The following is a 24,049-nucleotide window of genomic DNA, read 5'->3' on the forward strand; positions in this document are numbered from 1 at the left end:
CTACCTACGATGGTCCATCTTCACCGCTCTGTTCTGCTGGCCCCTGGGGATTCCTGCCATTCTCATCTCCTCCAATGTAGGTTGAAGAGTAAACTTCTCTAGTCTCCTATCTGCTGCTACAGTACCTGCTCCTGCATTGTAGGAGAAGTGTGGGTGTTTTGTAAGCAGGCAAGCAGCCTAGTTGATTTGACATGAATGTACATTTTCCTGATCATCATAAATGTTATTAGCCTTTGAGATTGAAATTTGAGTCACTGAGTTGTAAAAGCTAGAAATGTTATTTCTATTTACCGGTAACTGTATTGAGCAGTGGTAGGTTTTCTCTTGATTCTACTTAAATTGGTTAAAATCCTCGGGGAGGAACACAGAGATGATGGCCTCGCCCCTGGGCTGTGCCGGAGCTCGGTTTTTTAATGTAATTACATTTATTCCGACATACAATATTTTGTTGTTTATAGCAAACTGAATGGCACACAAACTGACTAAAGCCATTTCTTGTTAAAGGCACAAAAGGCTAACATTGTCGGCGACGCGGCTGTAGCTGCAGATGCATCGAGGACGGCCAAGATCCTGAACATCGTGGGACTTGCCTATATAAGCATTATCTTCATCAGTATCATCATCCTCCTGAAGGAAGTGTCAAGTGTGATAGCAAAATATTGATTAAGTGCTTATTGATTGATTGATTATTAATTATTAGAAGCCTGAAGGAACCTGACCAAATTTGCAATTAGGGGGAAAAAAGCATGAAGGGAGCCTTTTATAATGTATATGATAATATAATTATAAGCTCTTTGAGACATGCTTGTGTTATTCTATGCTATGTTGTGTTCTTCTGCTTATTTGCTTAATATTGCATTTACTACTGTTTATTTTATGCTATGTGTGTTCTGTGAGTGAGCTACTGTAACTTGTCCCAATTTCCCCCCAGGGATCATTAAAGTCTTTCTGATTCTGATTCTGATTCTGATAAGGGACTATAACTATACATAACTATACATAACTGAACTGAATGAATGGCAGCAAAAAGTGGCCACCAAGGACCAAGGACTCCAAGGACCTGGACAAGGGGACATTTTGTCCCCCTAAACATGAGAGAGAGAGTGGGGGGGAGATTTGTTTTCTTTCTTTTTTTTACAGTGCACCTGAATGCAACATGCAAGATACCTGCTGAATAAGTGTCCAAATGTTCATGTCATTCTGGCCAATACTCCACTTCTGTTATAGCATTTCAGTCATATGGAATATCTTTCAATAATCTATGATTTAGCTTCTAAATTGTCAAATACTGCCGTCCACTCGCTACCCAGGCACTTATGTATGTACTTAACCTAACTAACTTAACCTAACCAACTATCCGGTGTGCACAACACCCCAAAAACCTACAATCCGCTACAGAAAAGTGTATATTGTTTGTTTATTAACTGGCCCCTGGCCTTCTATCATTTCACGAAAGTGGCCCCCGGGCAAAGCAAGTTGAGTATCCCTGCCCTAAAGTCAAACATCAGTTTTTCTTCTTGTTCCTACAGCTGGACGTTTGGGCTTCATTGTGCAGAATGATGCCTGTGCAGAGTTTGACACTTGAAGGCTGTTTCCAGAATCCTTTCCTGCTGAAAGTGGAAAGTTTCTCTGAGCTCACTGAAAAGGCCATTTTCAATTAGCATGATTTGTGACATCACAAATACTGGAGCCAATCCCTGTCCAGTATTCAGCGGTGAAATCCAGAGCAATCTAGTAAGAGAGTGGCGCCAGCAGGGGTCCAAAATGTGTGACTCATTAGCCAATAAACAGCCAGGAAGGAGCTCGCGCTACGTTTGAATGCATAAAATAAAGCTGATAATATACAATTTGATTCTTTAAACATCTGACCTTTTCAAAGTACATCACAAACGGTCCACTTTGCTGCAACTCGACAGCACTTCTCAATCCAGAACCTTACTCCCGGGAACTTTTGTGAGGTAAAAAACTGGTCCATTGGAGTGAATGGAGATGTCGCAACTCTTCTATTATATGACTCTCGTTAAATCACTTCTTTGTATGCTGTGATTGGCTACAGTAGTTATGTTCAATAACCCTGATTGGTTGCTTTGGCATTTTTAATGAGGCAGAAGGAGGGAAAGTCGTTTTAAGGATTTTAACAAGATAATTTAACATTTTTTGTGGGAAAAACCATCAGACACAAATTATTATTCAAATTAGAGTATTTTATATACATCATGACTTTAGGGGATCTTTAAACTTCACATTGTTTCATTGACAAGAAGTTAACACAATTAGAGAATGTATTAGAATGACTGGTTTGGTCTCTTTGTTATTTCATACCTACAATACAGATAGTCATGGGATTCTGCTGGACAAAATCATATCTCTGACAATAAAAGATATTCTCAGATTCGGATTCAAGAACAAAAATCTCATCAAACGGGAGTCCGTGGTTCTAATGTGAACTGAATTAGGTGTTGTTGATATATATAAAATAAGCTTGAGAATCACTGGCTTATATTATGACGTTGTCTCCCACATGGCTAGTGGAAATCAGGCAGACTATGGGGCACAAATTAAAGGCCTCATTAGTGCACTTCTTACCTCACACACTCTCTGCCTTCAGTGCCAGCGGAGGGCTAAGGGCCAGGCTTTGCGGGGCCTTTGTGGGCCCAACAGGGGCCTAAAGCTGCATAGGTATTCCAGTGACCTAAGACGAGAGCCACCACTCTCTCTACACGTCTCCCTTTCGTCGCCAAGACAATTTGGGTTGAGTTAATTCTGGGTCATCTCATTACGCCTCACACCGGAGGTGACAGCGAAGCCAGGCGCTTTTATATGGGCCACTCTCGAGAACTTTGTGTGACCTGGATTGCTCATCAGTAATCTTCACAGATGTGTGCTTGAGGTGTGACCCAATTATCCTGTGAAGAATGTACTAAAACATAACCTACAATTCAATTTTCGGCGGTGAGTTGATGTGCTAACATTTACCGCAATATGCAGATGATTCAGCAAAATTGCATCCCTCTGAGGCTAGCGCTGGATCCTCCCAATTATAATTTTATCACTACACAAGCAGAGTGGGGAATCAAATAGTGACACGAGAACTAAACAGGAGTGGAGCTATTTGTGGAGTGTCAAAGCAGTGTAGAAAAGTAGACAAGCTTTCGGCTGTGGTAAAAAGAATAACTCAAATACTCAAATCAAAGGGATCTTTTTTGATGTCCACGAGAGACGTGTACTTTTTGAGAGAGATCAAAGACCAGAGCTGTTAGATGTCAGGTGCCGAGGTGCGCGCTGGGCTGGTCACTTACGTTCTTGAAGCCGCGGTACAGGATCTGCAGCTCCTTGCGAGAGAAACGCGTCTGGGCCTCCAGTTGCTCCAGGGCCTCGGGGCGATGGCGGACTGCGGAGAGTTCAAGCTCATCCTCGACGCTGTCTGGAGAGGAGGAGGAGGAGGAGGAGGAATGTCAGATTTGCACAGATGCTGTTAACACTTTCTGCAGATTAGCAGTCTTCAGGCTAGTCTTCAGGCTATCCTTTACTTTCCAAGTAACTTCCAAACATAGGCGATAGTACGGATGCATGATCACTATCGGCCTAAGTTTTCATATTGAGAGGAAGCAATGCAATTATGGGCTTTTCCAAATGTTTTGGAAATGAAGAAATACATGACCTTTTCAAATTCAGTGATTACACGTGTTTTTCAGTACAGTATTTACAAAATATGACATTTTCATATCGGTGCCTCCCTAGTCGATAGCTAAGCAAATACTGCTCCAGACACTGTAAGTCATCACATTCACGTCGCTTTTCTATTGAAATTCTCACATGTTGTCCTGAAATAGCCACTGACTCTATAGCTATCCTTCTAAACAAAAGCCCATTCAAGTGTATGCATTGCAAAGTCTTTCTCCCTCCTTTATACATGTATCTGCAAATGTGACTTCACATAGCCAAGCACATGTCAGTGCTCAACCTCTGTTCTACACCAAATATGACTGCAGGGGCAATTAGTGTTATCGAGACCCCCAGAACACGGCCCGTCTGGCAGAGAGCCTCTTCAAAGACGGGGGGGGGGCCACTCAACCCACGTTCAAACTTTTTAATGGGGCCTGTAACGATGGCAGCCGCTGTCTGGGCGCCGTCAGTGGCGGCGGCACCACGGCAGTGTCCTCGGAGCACAGCGTTTGACTCGTGGTATTGGTGCTGCTGGCCCTGAAGTCCAAAGTTCCACACAGCCTCTATCTAAGTGCCTCATTGGCTCCCGTGGTCTTATTGTGGCCCACAGCCAAAAGGCCATGATTAACCTGCTGCACTTGAGCCAGGACTGTGTGTGTGTGTGAGTATGAGATGTCAATCCATATATCATACAGAGCTGAAATTGTTCTTTGACCTCATACGTTGCCCTCTTTATTACGATGTCATCATCAAATTACTCCGTAAGTCAATAGACCTCTGTAATTAGTATAGATTGTTGTAGCTCAGGCATCCAATTTGACTTGACACCAAATGAGCACGACAGAAATATTCTGCAACATACAGTACAAACATATTCATCCAGTTGTACACAACTGTTGGCATTAATACAAAAAAAAAAAAATTATAAAAAAAGATTTGATAAATGTTATTATGTTGTGTATCTCTAACCAAATAAATGATAACAAAAAAAAATCCACAACAAATATATGCACATGCTCATTTAATAGAGTGAACTATGTCTGGCATTTCAATGCTTCCCAGAAATCAAAACATTTCCCCTTGACTGAACATGTGGCCTTCCCGAGCACAGACTGACTGCTTACATTACTGTAAAGCTACAGTCTAGTTAACTGCTGAGGGTTTGGCAAAGATGACAAAGGACGTGCAGAAAACACTCTCTGGTCCACATGTAGCATCGCATCATGAGCCAGATATCCCAGATGAAGGATTTAACACACTCACCAAACATCTGGAGCCTCATTTATCAAAGCGTGTGTAGAAGAAGTTTTAAATGTGTGTGTAGACTGAGGAACTTGTTATTTACCAGACGTGCGTACGCACAGCTGTACGCAATAACTCAACCATGATAAACCCCCTTACAGATGCAGCGATCTTCAATTAGCGTGTGGGCCCTAACAGGTCCTTTGCAGGTCCCTGACAGGTCCTTGGCAGATTAAACAAAGATAACAGAAACTTAACTTAAATACTTCAACTTAACTTAGATTATCATAGCTATCATAACAGTATAGATATCATTAGTTTCTATAATAAACAGTATCGATAGCATTAGTTTCTCTAAACAAGCAATGTCCCTTATTGTGTAACAAAGTTAACCCAACTGAAGATCACTGCGACTGTACATCCCATATGAACGGACCATACGGTAAACAACCATCTCTTTATATAAGACCATCACAGATATAAGTTTCATTGCTGAAGACAACATGAATTACCAATTACGCATGGTCAGGACTAGGTGTGAATTAAAGATGGCTGACAAATGAGGCCTCTGGTGTCGACACCCTTTCTGTTCCCACAGCTGCAAAACTAAAAGGTTCATTTTGAAGATGCATACAGTAAGACTATGACTTGACAAAATAAATCAAATAAATATGTGTGCTACATTTCACGAATGTTCAAAATGAATGGTAGGTTTTGCAGTTGTGCAGCAATGACGTGCAGCTACAGTAAGCCCCTTAATGAAGTGTATGCCCCGCCCCCAGACAAAGAAGAGACAGGAGAGACAACAACAAAATCACCAGAGTGAGGGAGAGAGAGAGAGAGGGAGGGAGAGAGTGAGGGAGAGAGAGAGAGAGAGTGAGGGAGAGAGAGAGAGAGAGAGAGAGGGAGTGAGAGAGAGCCTTGGAAGAGAGCCACTTGCTTTGATTACTGGCGGATGACTTTTTGGCAGTGGAGCATGGAAAGAGCCTCATGAGTCGAGCTCTCACCCCGCGCTTGTGGCCATTCTGAGGGTAACCTAGGAAATACAGTCTTACAGTTACCCAGGCAACTAGAAGCTTCAGTACATTCTAGCAGACCGGACATGAAGATGCAGTGCGGGAGGGGAAGGGTGTGTTTGAGGTTGATATGGACTCAAGGCTTTATAGCGGTTTATTCAGGACAACAACACATGAAACCCATTTGAGTACAGTAGAAAAGTGCTATATAAGTCATAAATTATTATTATTATTATTATTTATAATTATTGTTATTGTTATTATTATTATCATCATCATCTGCAGCTTAAGCTGTCAACTTGCACGTTGACAGCTCTAAATGGCCCCAACAGATAACGGTTTCAATTTAGGAGACCGTTTTGGAATTCTCTCTTTAGTTTTGTGTCGTCACTTCCAGTGGGTGGAAAGACATGGCACTCGCCATACTTTGGCTCGCGCCACGATTGTATCTGCTCCACAAAGGTCATTCAAATGAGAGAACACACCCAAGCACACAAGCCTCACTCCATCATTTCCATAGCAACGGAACTGTCAAAAGGCTGACGGAAACCAGCTGACATCGAATGGCTGTGGTGATTATTTACTGTAGATAGGTGTCTGTGGATCAGTTCAACAAACCAAACCTCCTGAAACACTTCAACCTACCTTGCTAACTGAGTAATCCTGCTTGCTGCAATACCCCACCTGGACTCTAGTGCCTGGAAGGCAGGTGTCTGACTGATGGACATTGTAGGCCTATACAAAACCAAAGCTGACATTCCTTGCATTTCCCCATGTATAGCGGGGTATTTTATGGTTGGATAATTTTTTTTGCTGGCATGTAACTTTTTGCATTACCGTATATTTTGTTATAGGACGAATCAGCGTGACATCACAACAACAACAAATCCCCCAGAAATGCAGAAGCCCACAGCAGTTAACTAGTATGAGTTGTGCCAAACAATCGTTAAAATCTCAAAAACTATACACTATGGCATCACTTATATTTTGACATTCTGAGTGAGAGCAGAAGTAGCTCAAGTGTGTGATGTATAATATATGCATGTCGTGTTAAAGTTGTGTGAACTGTTGCAGTTTTAAAAATGTAAACCGCACAGCCGGGGCTAGACAGCACTCAAGGCTGGCTCCATAGGGTCCCACCCACTGCCGTTTTTCCCCCAGTGACACAGTTTGTTTACCAAAATGCTGCTCGGCTTATCCCTCGTATAGTTTTGTATGTAAATTGTCAACTTGGTCTTCAAAGTAAAAAAAAGGGCAAGTATAATTACTTCTCTAAGGACCTTTAGTTAACCAAACTAGCATTCTCCCTAGGGTAGCTTTGCTGTACAGTACTTTCAACTACTTCCATGTGTGAAGTAATTGGTAGCTTGCAAAGCTATGGTTTCAAAGCAACTTCCCCAACACTGGGCGAATCTACAGGGTCTCAATTAGGGAGATGGGAAGTTCTTCACTGTTGCAGCGCCACTTCCTGTTTTAGGCTGGTAAGGACAACACAGTGTGTTTTTGCCAGCCCAATCGGCAGAATCAAATCCACGGAAATGTAATACATGAACATTTTTGAACCAAAATACATTGCACATCACGTTTCTAGCTACATGAATAATTAACGTTATACACGTCAGAGCGCAATGACAGTCTGAGGTTTTGAGTAACTAAGTCAAAGTCACATTAGGGGGGGTGGGGGGGGTGGGGGGGGGGGGGGCTGGGAGTGGCGGGCCCGCAGCGTTCCCAACTTGTAACTTTCTTGTGATGAGAGAGCTGGTTCGAATCACGACCCAAACCATAACCCTAACCAAGTTGTTTTTGTTGCCTAAATCCAACCATTCTTTTACTTGCCTAAACCCAGCCAAGATGTTTTACTTGCCTAAACTTAACCGGAGATTGGCTCCCGCAACTCGCTGCCGGACCGAGTCGGTGGTCACGCCGAGCCAGCAGCGGTCGCTCCTCCAAGGCGGGGGGAAGGGACGCGGTTATGTGACTGAGCTGAGCTGAGCTGCACATAACCAGGGAAGAGCCATTAGTGTCTGTGCTGGAGGACTGAAATGTCCATTATAACACATTTCCAGGTGATTGGGTTGATTTTTTAACGTAACAATCTTTTTTTTTTTTTTTATGTTTTTTTCCCGATTTTTTATCCCATATTTATCCCCCGTTTAGTGCTCATTTGAATTACTCAATCCTGGTTGCTACTCCATCCTCTGCCGATCTGGGGAGAGCCGAGACTGATTCCATGCATCCTCCGAGACATGGGCAGTCAAGTCAGCCGCTTCTTTTCACCTGCCCGAGGAAACTTCACCGGTAGGACATAGCACGTGGGAGGTTCACGCTATTCCAACCAGTTCCCCTCCCTCTGAACAGGCGCCCTTAACGATCAGAGGAGGAACCATATAAGCAACCAGGATGTTGCATGTTTTTGTGAAGGGGGTTCCTATATGAAGGAGACCCCCGGGAGGCACGGGGAGAACATGCAAACTCCACACAGAAAGGCCATTTTGCCAACCCCCACCCGGGTGGTGGGCACTCGAGGACATGCGGACGGGCACGCATTCCTTCAGTGTTCACATCGGCCCAGGTGGGAATCGAACCCACGACCTTCGAGCTGTGAGGCGATAGTGCTTACCACTGCACCACCGTACCTCCTAACGTAACAATCTTGCTTAGTGCAGTTTTAATCACTAGGCGCTCGATTCCTAGGCTCAGCCGCTGCGCGGGCTCGCCCGCCCTGCAGCTCGCATACCTATTTATACAGTCTATGTCGCATACGCAGCTCGCCGCTCGGCTACTGCGCAGTGTCTCCCTCTCTCTCTCCCTCAGTCTCTCTCCCCCTCAGTCTCTCCCCTGACCGCTATAGCCGATAAAAAACATGGCAGACTATCTAACGATGTACTCGAGTCAAGAACGCGAAAGTCATTACGGTAAGTAAAAAGTTTAGAGCCTCGCCTAAAAGCGCTCAAACCCATTTCCCCTCGCGCTGCAGGCTGTTCTGAAAAATTTTGCGTGACTGATTGATAGTGTGACGGCAGTGACTGATTGAGTGTGATGGCAGGCAGTGGGCGTCAAGACAGGCTCCTGAGTGCTGCGACCCATTAGTCAATCATCACGCCCGCCCTTAATTAATCTCAAGGCCAGGTAAGAAATAATAGCATAGGTAGAGAGCTCGCGGCGTGTTTACGACGGGTCGCACAAATGTCAAGACTCGCTGAACCTGGACCATAAAGGATGTGGCGGGGGACAAGCCCATTCATCAAACAGAGGTTGTGTGAAGCTGAGGTGGTGGTGCGGACCCCCGGACGGGTCTAAAAAGTTACAAAGTCAACATCTCCCTTCACAGTGGGCCCGCTTAAACCGAGCGCAGCAGACACAGAGACACAGAGCAGATGGTTGAAAGCTCAGATTTGGCTCACTTTACACAATAATCAACTTCATGGCGCACACACCACCAAATGTCGCTGCAATGAGTGACGGCGGTGATTGGTTTAAATCTGGCTGTTATATAACGCCTTTAAAGCCAGCTCATATTGCCCTCTGTAATGAGACATTGACTTTGAGATTTGGGGGCTCTCATCCATTCTTGTTACCCGTCTGACACCCTCCTTGAGAGGAGTCTGAGTGGCGTCACTGAGGTTGAGCTAGACAGATGCTGCTTTGGTGCCTAGAGATATTGGTGTTGACGGCAAGCTATCTTTATTTGGGAGCATAACTGTACAGCAAAGGCATCTTTTGCACACCGGGAGCTCACCCTAAAATCCAAAATACGTTTTTCATCTCACCTGTGTCGCTATTTATCCATCTGGATTGTTTTGTGTTAGTTCAAGATCAAGATCAAGATTAATTTAGATAGCCATAGTGAGTAATCAGATTACAAATCAGATTAACTCATTGAGTGCCAATGACGACAATCGTCGTCAATTCAAATAGTAACGTAGAGTGCCAATGACAACGATTGTCGTCAATTGCGTTTTTTGACGGTGGGACGTGGATCAAAGCCTGATGCATCTCCTGTGAAAGTATGGGGGATGTTGAATGTGTAAAAGCTATTTTACGGACCCATTAGGTGGCGACAGTACTCTCCAGATTAGAGAAAGGTGAGGAAAAAAACAGAAGAAGCCGTGGGGACACGGAAACCGCATCGGTATGCATCGATATGCATGAAGCATAACGTTAGCTGTGCCTGCAGCAGCCAATCTGCTGCCACAATTGAGCCCCTCCGTCTCTGCTGCGATAGCTCCTCCACATGATTAGTTGTGGAGTTGTTATTATTCTCAGTTGGAAGCGCTGGGAGCGGGCGACAAAAACGGCAGAACGCTGTGAAAAAGCTGGGTTTTCAGTGCAGAGCAAACGCAGCAGAGAGCCACCAGAGCCACCAGAGACACACCCACGGAGGAGGGGTTTTCAGTTGAGGGGGGTGGGGCACGCAGGGCAGCATACAACACTGACCCAGACAGCAGGCTCGATGGACAGATTGGTTGGCAAACACAAGCTAGAATATCTGATGCCCACCAGCAGTAAATCAAGACCAGCAAGAAGGTGTAGGGTCTGCGCAGCAGGGGCCAGCGCTGCTGGTTGCAGCTAAAAAATATTATTTTGCCAAACAAAATTCCTTTGTTTTCGCTGTTTTATTGAAGGAAATTATTTTTGAGGTGTCACTACATCAGAAAATATTAGCTTCAGAGTCAGTGATGTGCTTGAAATGCTTCATTTCACAAAAGGCTGATTATCTCAGCTTCTAGTTTGAAACGTCTGTTTTTGCTGAAAACAACCTATCTTCTCCGGCTGATAACTAAAGAACGGAAAATGATATCAATAAACTTTTTTTTGCTGATGATACAATAGACTCTCATCGTCCTTTGGGCGTGTTCAGTGTTTACATAGTAATATCACACAATATTCTGTGGGCCTCGAGAAATCACTGAAAACGCTCTGAAAGGGCTGGCACTGGGAGCATCCGTTTTCCAAAAGTGGCTGGCACTCAATGAGTTAATAATGGGGAATTTGAGTTAGTGCAAGTATGCAGCGCAGCGGTCACATCGACAGCAGAAGATGGAGCAGAAAACAATCTCAAATTGCAGCTAGCGGGTATAGTTCGGGCGAAAGGAAACAGCTCCTACATGAAACTGCTCACAACAAGGGCTGTGGATTATCCTGAGTAACCGGGTCATGATTTATGGAAAGAGACATCGCTGTTGAGTTTTTGAAATGTATTCTTGTGGCGCTGTGAGCAGCACAAGCCCGAGCGCCATCCAGTTCCATTGTATTCAAGAGAACTCAGGTAACTAACACAAAACGATCTAGATGGATAAATAGCACTTCAGGTGAGAGGAAAAATATGTAATGTATTTGGGATTTTAGTGTGAGCTGTCCCTTTAAGGACATTTTGGGAGGGGGGGGGGGGCTACAATACAGGCTTATTCTTTAGCGCCTGGCCAATAAATGAGTTTGGGATGCAATGCAAAAATGAAGGAAAATAAGATTTATTTGCTGAAATAGACTTTTACGGATAATATTACTTCCTGATTGCTTATTCAAATTGAGATTTTGAAGTAAATATCAGTGATTGGGTAAGATTTCTTTCCATTTCAGCGACAATCTTGTGTCTATATAAATTAATATCAGAGCTGATGAGGCTCTGAGGCATTGAGATGTATCACAATGCATAGAGGCAATGATAATATTTATGCAAATGGAATTGCTATCCTAATAATGTCTCTGCCCGGCACCGGTATGAATATATTATTTGTAATCATATGATATGTACTATTTGCTCTTCAGAGAATTAAAAGCATGCGTGCTGTGATAAGCGGCACAGACACAAGAGGCAATCAACTGTGTTCTGCAAAGTGGAAGAATGTGCGGCATGAGTGACACTGGTCTTAATCAGACAGGAATAGAGCATGCCGTCTAGATTAATGTTTGCCCTTTTTGTTTCCTTATTGACTAAACGGATGGGTCTAAGAGGACAGGATGGGTCAAAATGGATGGGTCAAAATGGATGGGTCAAAATGAGGATAGTTTGTGCTGTGAGTTAGCACTAATCCCCAGTCCCTTCACTCACCACAGTCAAAGTTAATCACTATGCTTGTATTGCGCCACTTGTCACCCATTTATTAAACCATCAGTGTTGTTGTCCTGAAGTATCAAACATCAAGCAAACACACACCCACGTCACACACACACACACACACACGGTGGGTGACACGGTAAAGGGATCCCAAACATCTTACATCGCTGATTCAATCATTGCGTGCACACACAAAGTCATGCCATACTTTTGCCTTCGTTGAAAGGGAAAAACGCTAACCACCTCGTGCACCGATCAGCTTGTAGCCTGACTCGCTGCTGCAAGTTGTAGTTGAATGAACAGCTCATCAGAAATGTCATTCATAAATATAGCCAGCTCAGAGTAACAAAGCTGCCCCCTGGCAATACAAGGGAATCAGATGGAATGCCTCGTGAGGGTTATGAGCACAGAAAAATGCCTCAGCGCAGCATAATCACCTTGGGACACACGGGAACTAGCGTTGTAGGCTATAGCCACATAAATGTAGCCTGGTAAACCATCCGATCACGTCAACTCACATTTCATTTTGCGGGGACCGCAGAATGAAACAGAATGTCAGTTTGATCCCGATGGTTTTAAGCAGGCTAATAAAAATGCTATCCAGTGTAGCCAGTGTCTTGACTCGTGTCAGTGCTGCCAACTGTCTTCTTGGCTTTGTCAAAGACTCGAAAGGAACGTCAGAATATTACTCATAAAACAAGGCTTAGGTGATCAATCGAAGCCCAACTGCTACATTCCTTCAAGGTCTGTGATCCAGGAGACATTTATCTCAAAGGTAAAGCCAAGCTAAACGCTACCAGCTCGCCAGGCCTATATCAATTCAATGGAGCGAAAAAGACGGGTGAATAAATATTTGATAAATCTATATCATGTTCAAACTAAAAGCCCTTTAGTTAACCTCGGATGGCTGCTCAAAATCAATCAATCCTAAGTCAAATTTTGTGCTGAAACACACAGTTTGATGGATTTTGCTGCTGTGCTTGCAGGCAGCTCTATTCTTCTGTATCAAGACGTAGGTAATGAACAGGGCTAACAGATGGCCCGGGGGACCATGCAGGACTGCTGAATTTACTAAGTGCAAAATACTCCATTGGGTTTGGCACACAACCTGAAACTAATTAATTAGACCGATCTCCAACAGGGAGGGAAATTAGTCTAAAGTCTAGGTTTAGTCTCTGTGAAACCACCTTATCTCAGCTATTATGCATGCTAAGGACTTGCCTTTGGTGATAGTGTGCACTGCACACTCTGCATGTTACTTCCTCATTGTCTCTCTCTCGGTCATTAATTACCACTAGCATTTTCACCCAATGTCATCAGACTGTAGGAACCAACCAAAGAACAGAACAGGATTGAAATATAGTATAAGTGTACAACTTAAAAGTCTGTGACACTCAGTCTCAAGTGTCTCTTCCCAAGAGCTACTGCCTTGCGTGTGACAAGGTCTTAACCCTCTTGCACAATTTAGCTTCAGCTCGTCTCCTTTTTTTTTTTAGCACCGCGGTGCCAAGGAGGTGGGATGCACATACAGAAGTAGGCCATGGCTCAGAGACGGCACAACTTCTCTTCTGACAGATGATAGTGTTACGGGCAGCAGCACGGCCGGTCCGGGTGGGAGGCGAGCCTCCAGCTTTACTGCTGGTCTGAAGATCTCGGACCATGCTTGGACAGTGGTTCTGCTTTATAGTTAATGGCCCGACATAGTCTAATTGGCGTCGCGGTGACCTCCCTGGGTTTAACTTCCCAAGGTTTAAATAATGAAGAAGCTGGAGGAGACTTTGTGGAAATTACAAGTACCCACCTACCACTCGCCCCTTAGTTTCTTCATGACACAGATGAGCTCCTGAGATGCAGGGAAGAAGTAGAACTATTAGACTACTAGAAATAAGAGACAATTCAATACAGACAAAATTGGCTGTGTCTACGGGTGGGAAGCAGCGTTTTACAAGAGAGACAGAGAGAGAAATGAAATGAAGACGTCAGTCCACTGAGCCAGTATGTTGACCAAATTTGTTGACCCAATCTTTGATTTGTAACTGTTAATTTTTAGTCATTTCAAGTCAAATGTGCTGTGTTGAGAGATAAAGCAGCACAAAGTAGGCTACCAAGGCTGAGAACTAAAACGCCTTTTTACATTCAGTGATTTTTGTTGTTGCCGTGGCTCACCACGTGGTTCTACCAGACGGTCTGGTAGAACGAAATGAAATGTGAGTTCACGTGACCGGCTGGTTTACCACGCTATCTCTATCTGAGCCTTAACAGGGAATTGACCAAGTACAATTGGGGAGAAGACACCGGGAGGGGAATCTGAAAAAAAAAAATATATATATATATATATAATATAGGGGTGGGGGGAAAAATCGATTCACCCAAGTATCGCGATTTTTATTGTCACGATTTTTTGAATCAATCTTTTATTCCAGAATCGAATCGCTTGCAGTCAGGCCACTCACTTAACAGCAGGCCAGACGCCGCCTACTGGTTTACTAGTGGTTTTATTACTTTATTAGTTAGTCTGAAGTAATAATTACACTTCAGGGTTAAAGTGGGTGCATCTCATTGTAAAATTGGACTTCAAATGGCCCAAATCTGGCTTCAAACGGCCCAAATTAGGCTTCAAATGGCCCAAATTTCACGCACGTCGGCCCATATCGGCCTGGCCTGCTTGGTATCTAATGCCCGGCCTGAATTATGATCCCAGTCCGCCCCTGTTTTTAACTATATCGCCCAGCCCTACTCATATAATATAATATACAGTCTCTAGTGTATGATTCAACTTTTCCCATGTTCTAATCGAGTGTAAAAAGCAAACAAACTGAAAAAAGAAAAGAAAAAAATAAACAAAAATCGCAATAAATCGTAATATCGAATCGCAATAATCGTAGAATCGCAATACTTAAGAATCGCAATATAAATCGAATCGGCACCCAAGAATCGTGATAGTATCAAATCGGGAGATAAGTGAATCGCCACAGCCCTAATATAATAATAATAATAATAATAATAATAATAAATAAATAAATAAATAAATAAATAAATAAATAAATAAATAAATAAATAAATAAATAAATAAATAAATAAATAAATAAATAAATAAATAAATAAATAAATAAATAAATAAATAAAATAAAATAAATAAATAAATAAATAAATAAATAAATAAATAAATAAATAAATAAATAAAATAACTGGTTCATCCTTAAAGGGATAGTTCAGTTTTATTTTGATGTGGGGTTGTATGAGGTACTTGCATACAGTCAGTATACTACATGCAGTAGAATGCAGCCAGCGCGATGCCAGTTTGGGGAAATGGAGACCGGCTGCATCAGACAAGTAGAGCTGTTTGCTGAGTGTGAAGGGGGCCATGAGCAAAAACGTAAAAAACAACAGAAAAAATACATAAAATGCTTCCATACTGCTCACCTGGCATAATCCAAGTCTCCACAAGCCCTGAGATGCCAAGTTGACTTTAAAAGATGTCATTTACACCCTGTTTTTAGCTGAAATCTTCACTGTAGTCAAGTCAAGTCAACTTTATTTATATAGCACATTTACATTCAGCGGCAGCCGAACCAAAGTGCTTCACAGGCGGGGAGTAAAGTGCACAGATGTAAATAAGTAAAGTGCAAAAAATACTAATTGAGAGCAACATAATACAAAGTGCATATATGATGACAATTAAAATCTAAAAGATAAGCCAGGTGGGGCAAGAAGTGGAGCTGCTGCACCACCTGGCTAGTGGCTACATTGAAGATTTCAGCTAAAAACAGGGTTTAAATGATGTTTATTCATAAAAAAAGGAAAAGGGTAGCTCAGCTACATGAATAACTACATGAATAACCTGGCTGACTGACAGAAATCTGATTGACAGAACTGGTGGTAAGCCTTTGATAATGTGTTCAATAAGAAAAAAACATGAGTTTGACATTAAACATTGAAACACTTGGTCTTGCCCTGTTGCATGATAATCCATCAAGTTTGGTAGAGAAAGAAGATTGGAAGGAAAACACACTGTCCAAACTTGCAATAAAGACTGTTTATTGTCACGTTTCGGTCTCTGACGGTTTTGAAAAAGGTCAAAGACCGTAACGTCACAATAAACAGTCTTTATTGCAAGTTTGGACAGTGTGCGGGACTCTCTTTTTTACAAGAGGAAGAAGATTGGAAAGTTGAAGGTTGGCCAAGACAAACCCTTTGATTCAAACATGATTAGATATCATTAGTCATCTTAATGGCCAAAATTTATGGTAGATTGCAAACAGACAAAGACTTGACCCTTGACTGATGAAATATAGAGAGACCATTGCACTTGTCATATTATTATATTAAAACGGCTATCAACATAAACAGCATACTTGTGTTTGTAAATATTTGATGCTAAGTTACTTGTAGTCAGGATTTACTGTAGCAATGTGGTCACTCAGGCTTACAAATGTATCTTTCAGGCACTCAGACAATGCTATAAATCTTCACTAAAGAAGCGATCAGGCTTTTTAGGTCCGATTACGTATTATACTAACAAAAGCACATGATGAAAAAGTGAAAACAGTAAAATTTCAATATGACAATGTTTAACAGATTGTTGTTATGGTTACATGGCATTTCTGGCCTAACCATATGTAAATAAATCAGTTTTTAACCAAACATTGTTACTTAGTGTGGCCTTGATGCTGGTGGCACATTACATATGTTTTCATGGATGCTTTATGTTATACAAACTGTTTCTAAATGATACACCTTTTTACACCCAGTATATTTCCTATATAATTTATTTTTCCTTCTTACATATTATGTTGGGCAGCTTTTGTTTGGTTTTGATCAGACAGTTGAAACAGTTGATCCCATACAGTCATCTGTCATCATCTACTCACCCTAATGCCAGTTAAAACACAGGTGAAGTTTGTCCATACTGTATAACAGCTGTACTGTACTGAATCAATGGTGATTGGTTTTCTCTCGAGTTTTGCTAGCAACCTCCCTGTGCTATATGGAAATGTTCCTTTAAATGTCTATTGTCTGATTATAATTGGTGGCCGATCAGTACATCCCTAATTCAGTTTAACCGACCTCTATAGAGCTGAACAGTCATGTGATGTGTCTTGCCCCGGAAGAGAGTTCCCCATTCATTTCCTCCATAGACATTTCGAAAAATCCTATGAGTTTTAAGGCTGGAACTAAACCAAACATAGAACTCCTGAATCGTGAGTGACCATAAAACATTTAACTTGGGAGCAAAAACAAAAAAAATCAAAAGCCTCTCCCCCAGCCTTAAATCTGGTTATATAAAGATTTTTCTAAATTTCTATGGAGAAAATGAATGGGGAACTCTCTTCCGGGGCAAGAGACGTCACGTGACTGTTCAGCTCTATACAAATTTTCCCACCGGTAAGCTCTCACTGCTCATGACACATCCTGCTGTGGCTGACACACTAACCCCAGAGCCACTCAACACAGATCGTATCTTGACCTCCGCTCACTCCTAATATAGTCCCTTCTGGGTCTTGGCAAGGCAACAGAGAACCACCAACCTCATGCTATCATGTTCATCATAAGACTACCCTCTGCCTGTAGTTGTCCATTTAAGGGCGAAATATGTCAACATTAGTATGTATGGATGATCACTATGGAGCAGACAATAACAGTATTGGTTATGTATGATCGTGAGTAGAAGATTTAGCCTACTGTCAGGCTCCAAGCAATATCCCAGTGTCACTTGAACAAGAGAGCAATATTTGAGCGACCTGATATCGCCACAGAAACAATATAACTGGAAATTTCGATTCTCGGCCTCCAATTTAATTTGATCACAACTCTGTGCACGTTATCAGTGAAGTCATCTTCAAGGACTGCAATAGACCTAAGAACATCCCGACACTCGCTCATACAGGAGCACTTGGATGGATGCATTATAACTTGGCTGGCTGATGCTTGCTATCCTTTGGGCCATCTCACAGCTACATGATATTATTGATGAAAAAGATAAGTGCATTTGTCCTATGAGGTCACATGCATGTCCTTCGAACTGATGTATTTAACACTGGGAGCTATAGAAGTAATATTTTGACATTGATGCTTTCCTCATCCCTAGGTATTAAACTGGATGGTTCCAAGGTGTCACAAATCAACCAGATGGTATCAAGTTAATATGAGGGCACCCCTGCCTCCGTCAGTATGGGAGATTTACACTAGAGTAGTATCATAGTAATACCATACTGCAATTTCCTGGAGGAGTCATATAAATGATAACTTGTGCATTAACCTTAACCTGGCAACTCATCCTGTACCTCCATCTGCAACACATCAATAACTGCTGGCCTTCACCCCTTGGCAGGGAAACATCTGACTGCAGGTGCACATTTTACATCTCAAATTCCTGTGATCTGACAGCTGGAAAGAGGTCATCAATGACATGTGAATTGGCTTTCAAAATACTACAAACTAAAATGAACTATTTATTACTCGTTGAATAATAACCAAACAAGGTTATAATGTTAATAATGGATAATTGATCATTGTAAAAACACATTCTTTTTTCACAAGATGTTAAAGGAACGCTGCTGATTTTCAAGCTTTGTATCACTACAAAATCAGCAGTACCGGTATATCACAAAACTGTAAACAGTTTTGCAGTCTTTCATTTAGTTTGACAGCTATTGAGAGTGGATTTGAGTGAAGTTGTGGACCAGTGATGTAATTTGTGCATGAATGACATCACTGGTCCACAACTTCACTCAAATCAACTCTCAATAACTGTCAAATTAAATGAATGACTGCAAAACTGTTTACAGTTTTCTGATATACTATTGTTTTTGTAATGATACAAAGCTCATTGAAAATCGGCAGTGTTCCTTTAAAGTGGAGACTGATCAGTTTGTTCTACATTTTACACATATATACATACAGTACATACATACATACATATGTCGATGATATATGAGATATATATATATATATATATATATATATATATATATATATAATGTATATATAGGGACAGCAAGTTCACTTCAATACCTCATTCCAGTGTAAGTCCCAACACACAAACAGTCCCTTGGCAGCGAGAAATCAACCAAAATTACCCTACAAAGTGAAATTAGCCTACACAGTGAAATTAGCCTACAGAGTGAAATTAGCCTACACAGTGAAATAGCGGACGAGGAATGAAGTTGACAAAAGTTGGGCAGTCCAGCTGATATTTTATCCAGGCTGGCAGGTGTCGTGTAAAATCACTGGTGTGAGATGGAATTGACCTGCTCTCCCAAAGTTACACCGATACTGTTGGCAGTGCACCCCTGATTTCCCAGCGGAATATTCAAATTGGCAATTGATGAGTCATGTAGCTATTTTGATTTAGTGCTTGCAGAATGACCCACGCAACAGCACATCTGCTACAGCAGCATTTAGAGGTGAAGCCTTTTTAAAATTCCAAACATACAGTGAGCAGGGCAGGAACTATCCCAAGGCCAAAAGGCCAGTGCTGCGGATGCCCCGTAGTGTGGCCGTAATGCCCCTCCTAAAATTAACGACCCACAAGGACAGTTTGGCATGCCCTGTTTTGAATTGGCCATTGTGCCCTTAAACTAAAGTTGTGGATTTTGGAATTGACTGAATAAAGGATTTTAATAACCATTGGTTTTGAGCTTGGTGCCCTTCATTTTGGCCGCGATGCACCAATACATTTGTTTTGATCAAAGGTTTAACTGGCCTTGCCCTAAAAATGACTTAATTCCAGGCCTGTTATTGTGCCATCTGTTGCATTTACAGTATACGACACAACAAGCCACCAGGTCAAGAGAATGCTTTGTTCGTGCTTTAGCGGAATGGGAATTTTTGGACATACAGAAACTCTGCCTGAAGCCTTTCATATTGAAGTGGAAGGAATTGTGTACGGTAGTTAGTCTGGGTTAAGAATCCTTTGCCTGGGGTATCCTGGTGACTCAGTGGTCTAATTACCACGGTGCGTTCATGACAACTCGGAACGCAGGAAAGAATGAGCTCCAACATGTAAAAAATGAATTGAACGGTTTCTCTATACTGTAGCTTGGAGGGAGTTCTAAAAACACTGGGAACCAAAAATCATTTATACTGTCGGTCTAATCATTATAATACACTATGGAAGAGAGAAAAAATCTGTTCCAAATGCATATGCTTTTCACCATGCAACACTAGCTTAGTCTAATTTGCAAAGAAGCAAGTCTCGTATTTTCTAAATGAACGAATCCCCATTACAAAACCCATGGAAATTGAGATCAAATAAACTTGCAGAAAAGGCGAATGAAAATGCGACATTAATAAATATTCTGCTAGCCTCGAGGAAGAGGAGTCATATTTGGCTATATGACAGTGTGCCTTTCCTGGGAGGTAATGAATGCCTTGTGGCCCCTTCACAGCTCCAAATTTGCAAATGTTCCAACACAAATTGGATCACCCATCCCAATATCAGAGCTGCCAACAATGGACATCTCTCTGATGACTTATCTGCTGCTGCACGTGTTCTGCAGATCCATGTCGAGAGGAGAAAAGTAATTTGAACACTCTCTCCAGTCTGTGATGACAAAGGCTCATTTTATTATCAGAGCAATCACAGGGAAGATGAGGGGGGAGGATATGGATTAGCCATTTGGTGAGCCCAAATACAAATAGGCCCAAAGATTGGAATCCATGAGAGTGATATGTCATTGTTGTTATTTAATAAAGCAGGCTCCAGTTCCCTATGGCTGTCGGGAAAAATGCCAGTGAAATCGACCTGGATAGAAAGACAGGGTCATTGCATAGCCTCTATGTAAATCAAGGCCCCTTGGGTCAATTATGAGATGACAAAGAGCAACTGTTGAGCGACTGTACTGAAACAGTGTTTTGCATTTGAAATCTTTCTGTTGAGATATGAATTGATTTGTTTTTGGAAATGACAGCAAGTTTTGGTGCCTTACTGCCTGGTGAAAAAGATCAGTCTGATCTTCAGTCTGAGTACATTTGTGAAGGCAGGGATGAGGGAGACTGTGAATAGATTTGTGTAAACACTACCAAATGGTTAAAATCAGATTTGGACTATGGGCAGTGGTTCCCAAACTCGGGTATGCGTACCTCTAAGGGTACATGGAGGTACTACAGGGGGTACTTGAGAGAAAGGGGACAGCAGATTTTTTTTTTAAAGAATAAATCATGAAAATAAATGAAACGTTAACATAAATCTGCTCAGGAGGCACTAATTGCAGCTCTTATACTCAATTTCTTATTTTGTAATGTTATATTTTTCAAAAGGTGGGTTATCATTCATTCATTGCATCATGCTATAGTTTTCTCTTGCAGTTTTCTAAGTAAAATGTTGTAGTCTTGATTCAGAAATCAGGGAAAGTGGATACTGAAGCCAAAAAAGTTGAGAACCACTGGACTAAGGTATTGATTATTCCCTGTACTGTACGTTAGCACAAACGAATGCAAGACAAACGGCAAAATATATAACAAACTAGGTCTTCACTGGCCTAATAATGCATTGTCCAGAGGTTTCTGCTATTAGTGCAAGTTTGCTACCGTATGTTCGAATCCGACTCCTGGTCCCTTGGCTCATGCTCGCTCTCTCTCTCTCTCTCTCTCTCCCTCTCTCTCTCTCTGTCTCTCTCTCTCTCTCTCTCCTCCCTGTCTGCCTACTGTCCTATCAAATAAAGTCAAAATCCCCCCCCCCCCCTAATAAAAAAGAAAATACCCAGATTGAATATGGGAAATTTGTTGGGCCCTATATAAAACGTCAATGTCTTCTAGTCTCAGAAGCCCATTTTTCAGCCTTAGAGGCATGTCAAATAAAATGCTGTCCTTTGCCGTTACGGGCTGAGTGTGAGTGACGGCGCCGGAGCGCAGGGGACCGGCTGCCAACATTCTTTATGAAGGAGAGCACGGCTCTCACGCCAGCCATGATGACACCCCATCAGGGGGCACAGGCATTTGCTGGAAACTGGGGAAAAGTGCAGTCTATGCCTTTAATTGCAATAATTTGTCACTGGGAAGTGTTTCGATAACACAGTGTGTCTAAAAGGAAAGCTGGCTCCCGCACAGAGGGGAAAGAGCCCTCTGACCTTTCTGCTCCAAGGGACATCATTTTAATGTTTCAGGGGAAAAAAGAAGGGAGGAGGGAAGCAAGGCGACGTCTCAGTATTTAAGCACACTGCAGCTTCAAAGTTACTTTTGTCACAAAAAAAACTAAAAAAGATACCGAACAAGGAGAGGAAAGCACAGAAAAGAATGGCAGTTTATATAATATAATCACTTGAAATGACAATGGAATATGAATATGAAAGATGCCAAATCTAACCCTTTGAACGCACACTTACATGATCTCTATATAGTTTTGCCAAAATACAAACAGAATGCCAAAGTCGGGGGGAAATACTGTCACAATTAATTCAAAAACGGACATCTATGTCAACAGGCCAACTGTCTAAGATCTGAGATTGTTTTAGTGAGTTCAGGTGCCGTCCCGCAAGTAAACAGCACCAGTCAAGTGCAAGTGTGTTGGACTGTTGATTACCACTGTAACTCACTATTCTATAATGAAAAGTCCCCAGCTACTTTGGTGGCAGAGTGATTTATGTCCCGTGAACTTCAAAGGCACCAGCCTATTTCCCTAAAAGGACTCAAGTGATTTGTGTGATGGGAATGAAAATGTAAGCATTCTATTGCCTGCTGCGGTGTGGACCCAACCAAGCTCATGGGTAGCACGGGCTTCCTTTGTCATTGGTGAGCTGCTTTATCAGACGTGAAGCTAATTAAAACGTAGCTATTATGTAGCTAAGGGTTCAATATATCATAGCATATGAGTCACTGTAATGGGATTAGATCATCATATAGGCACACGTCAGCACTTTCCCCCGTGTGCCCGTTCTCCATGCATACAGAGCAGCACCACCACCACCCACTGATGCAAACGGTGAAACGCTGAGAGCTGCAGGCAATTTTCAACACATTTCTTTTCATCTGTGATTTTGCTTTCGATCAATAGGGCGAACGAACGCACTTGCAGTTCGGGTAAATAGGGAGAAGCAACAATCAATCTCATAAGACGGGGTATAATGCAGACCTCACAAAAGCAACTTTCAAACAATGCTTTTTTCGTCTGTGGAAATCTGAAAGCGCCACGAAGCCCAGTACAATAACGTCGATCCATATGGAAAAACAACAGCTAAAACTTCTCATTTAAGCTTGAATGTCTGCAAGGCATTTCTGCATTATGCATGAGAAACTACGTCTTTGGCTTAATTATGGAAAGTTGTTGCTGCGTTCATGTGGCAATATGCTTATTCATTTAGCTGCCTAATTAAAGTGATGAAAGTGCTGAATGAGCACATACTGCCTTGTGTTGCTTTGATTGAAAAATGACAGTAATAGCAGATGGGTTACATGAAGCCGGCGCACGTGTGCAGCTTAAATAATTGATTTTATTTTATTTTTGCAACAACACTTTTTAAGACACTTTAATTACCTCCGCCAAAGAGGTTATGTTTTTGGTGCTAAGTGATATTTGTGAGTGCTGACTTAATTGTAATTTTTATTCATAACTCATAACTCATAATTACTAATACTAATAATTACCTCCGTAAGGCGCTTATGTTTTCGGTGCCGTGTGTCTGTCTGTTAGCAGGATTATGGAAACATTACTGGGCCAATTTTCAGGAAACTTTGTGGAATGGTGTAGAATGGGCCAAGGAAGAACCCATTAAATTTTGGAGTGGATCCGATCCGACTCATAAAATTCACATATCATACAGTAGCAGGCTGGACTATTGGCCGTGGTGGAGGTTTGCGCTCTCTGAGTGCGCCTCTAGTTGCCCCCGCCAACAGAAGGTAATGTTTCTGTCTCCGTTTGTCTGTCAGTTGGCAGGATACTGTATATCAAAAAGTTATGAACAGACGTACACAAGACTTGGTAGAAAAGCAGGTCATGGGCCTTTTCAATTATTAAAGACCCCCTAAAGTCAAACATCAGTTTTCCTTCTTGTTCCTACAGTTGGACGTTTGAGCTTCATTGTTCAGAATGATACCTGTGCAGAGTTTGACACTTGAAGGCTGTTTCCAC

The 24,049-nt window shown here is 42.1% G+C and overlaps 1 protein-coding gene across 5 annotated transcripts in view; it reads right to left on the reverse strand.

Moving 5' to 3' along the window:
• The window catches only part of kcnip4a (potassium voltage-gated channel interacting protein 4a), a gene marked incomplete at both ends in the record, with an annotated part of 256,584 nt that overhangs the window by 23,062 nt on the left and 209,473 nt on the right, over positions 1–24,049 (reverse strand). For 4 of the 5 annotated variants that reach the window (XM_083639757.1, XM_083639760.1, XM_083639759.1 and 1 more), the window contains one exon: positions 3,300–3,424. In XM_083639757.1, coding sequence (XP_083495883.1) covers positions 3,300–3,424 — 125 coding nt within the window. Of the gene's footprint in view, positions 1–3,299; positions 3,425–5,844; positions 5,945–24,049 lie in introns of all 5 variants that reach the window. The other variant, XM_083639758.1, reaches the window with a different exon arrangement.

Source organism: Poromitra crassiceps, assembly GCF_964638095.1.
Source record: "Poromitra crassiceps genome assembly, chromosome: 7".
Taxonomy (NCBI): Eukaryota; Metazoa; Chordata; class Actinopteri; order Beryciformes; family Melamphaidae; genus Poromitra; species Poromitra crassiceps.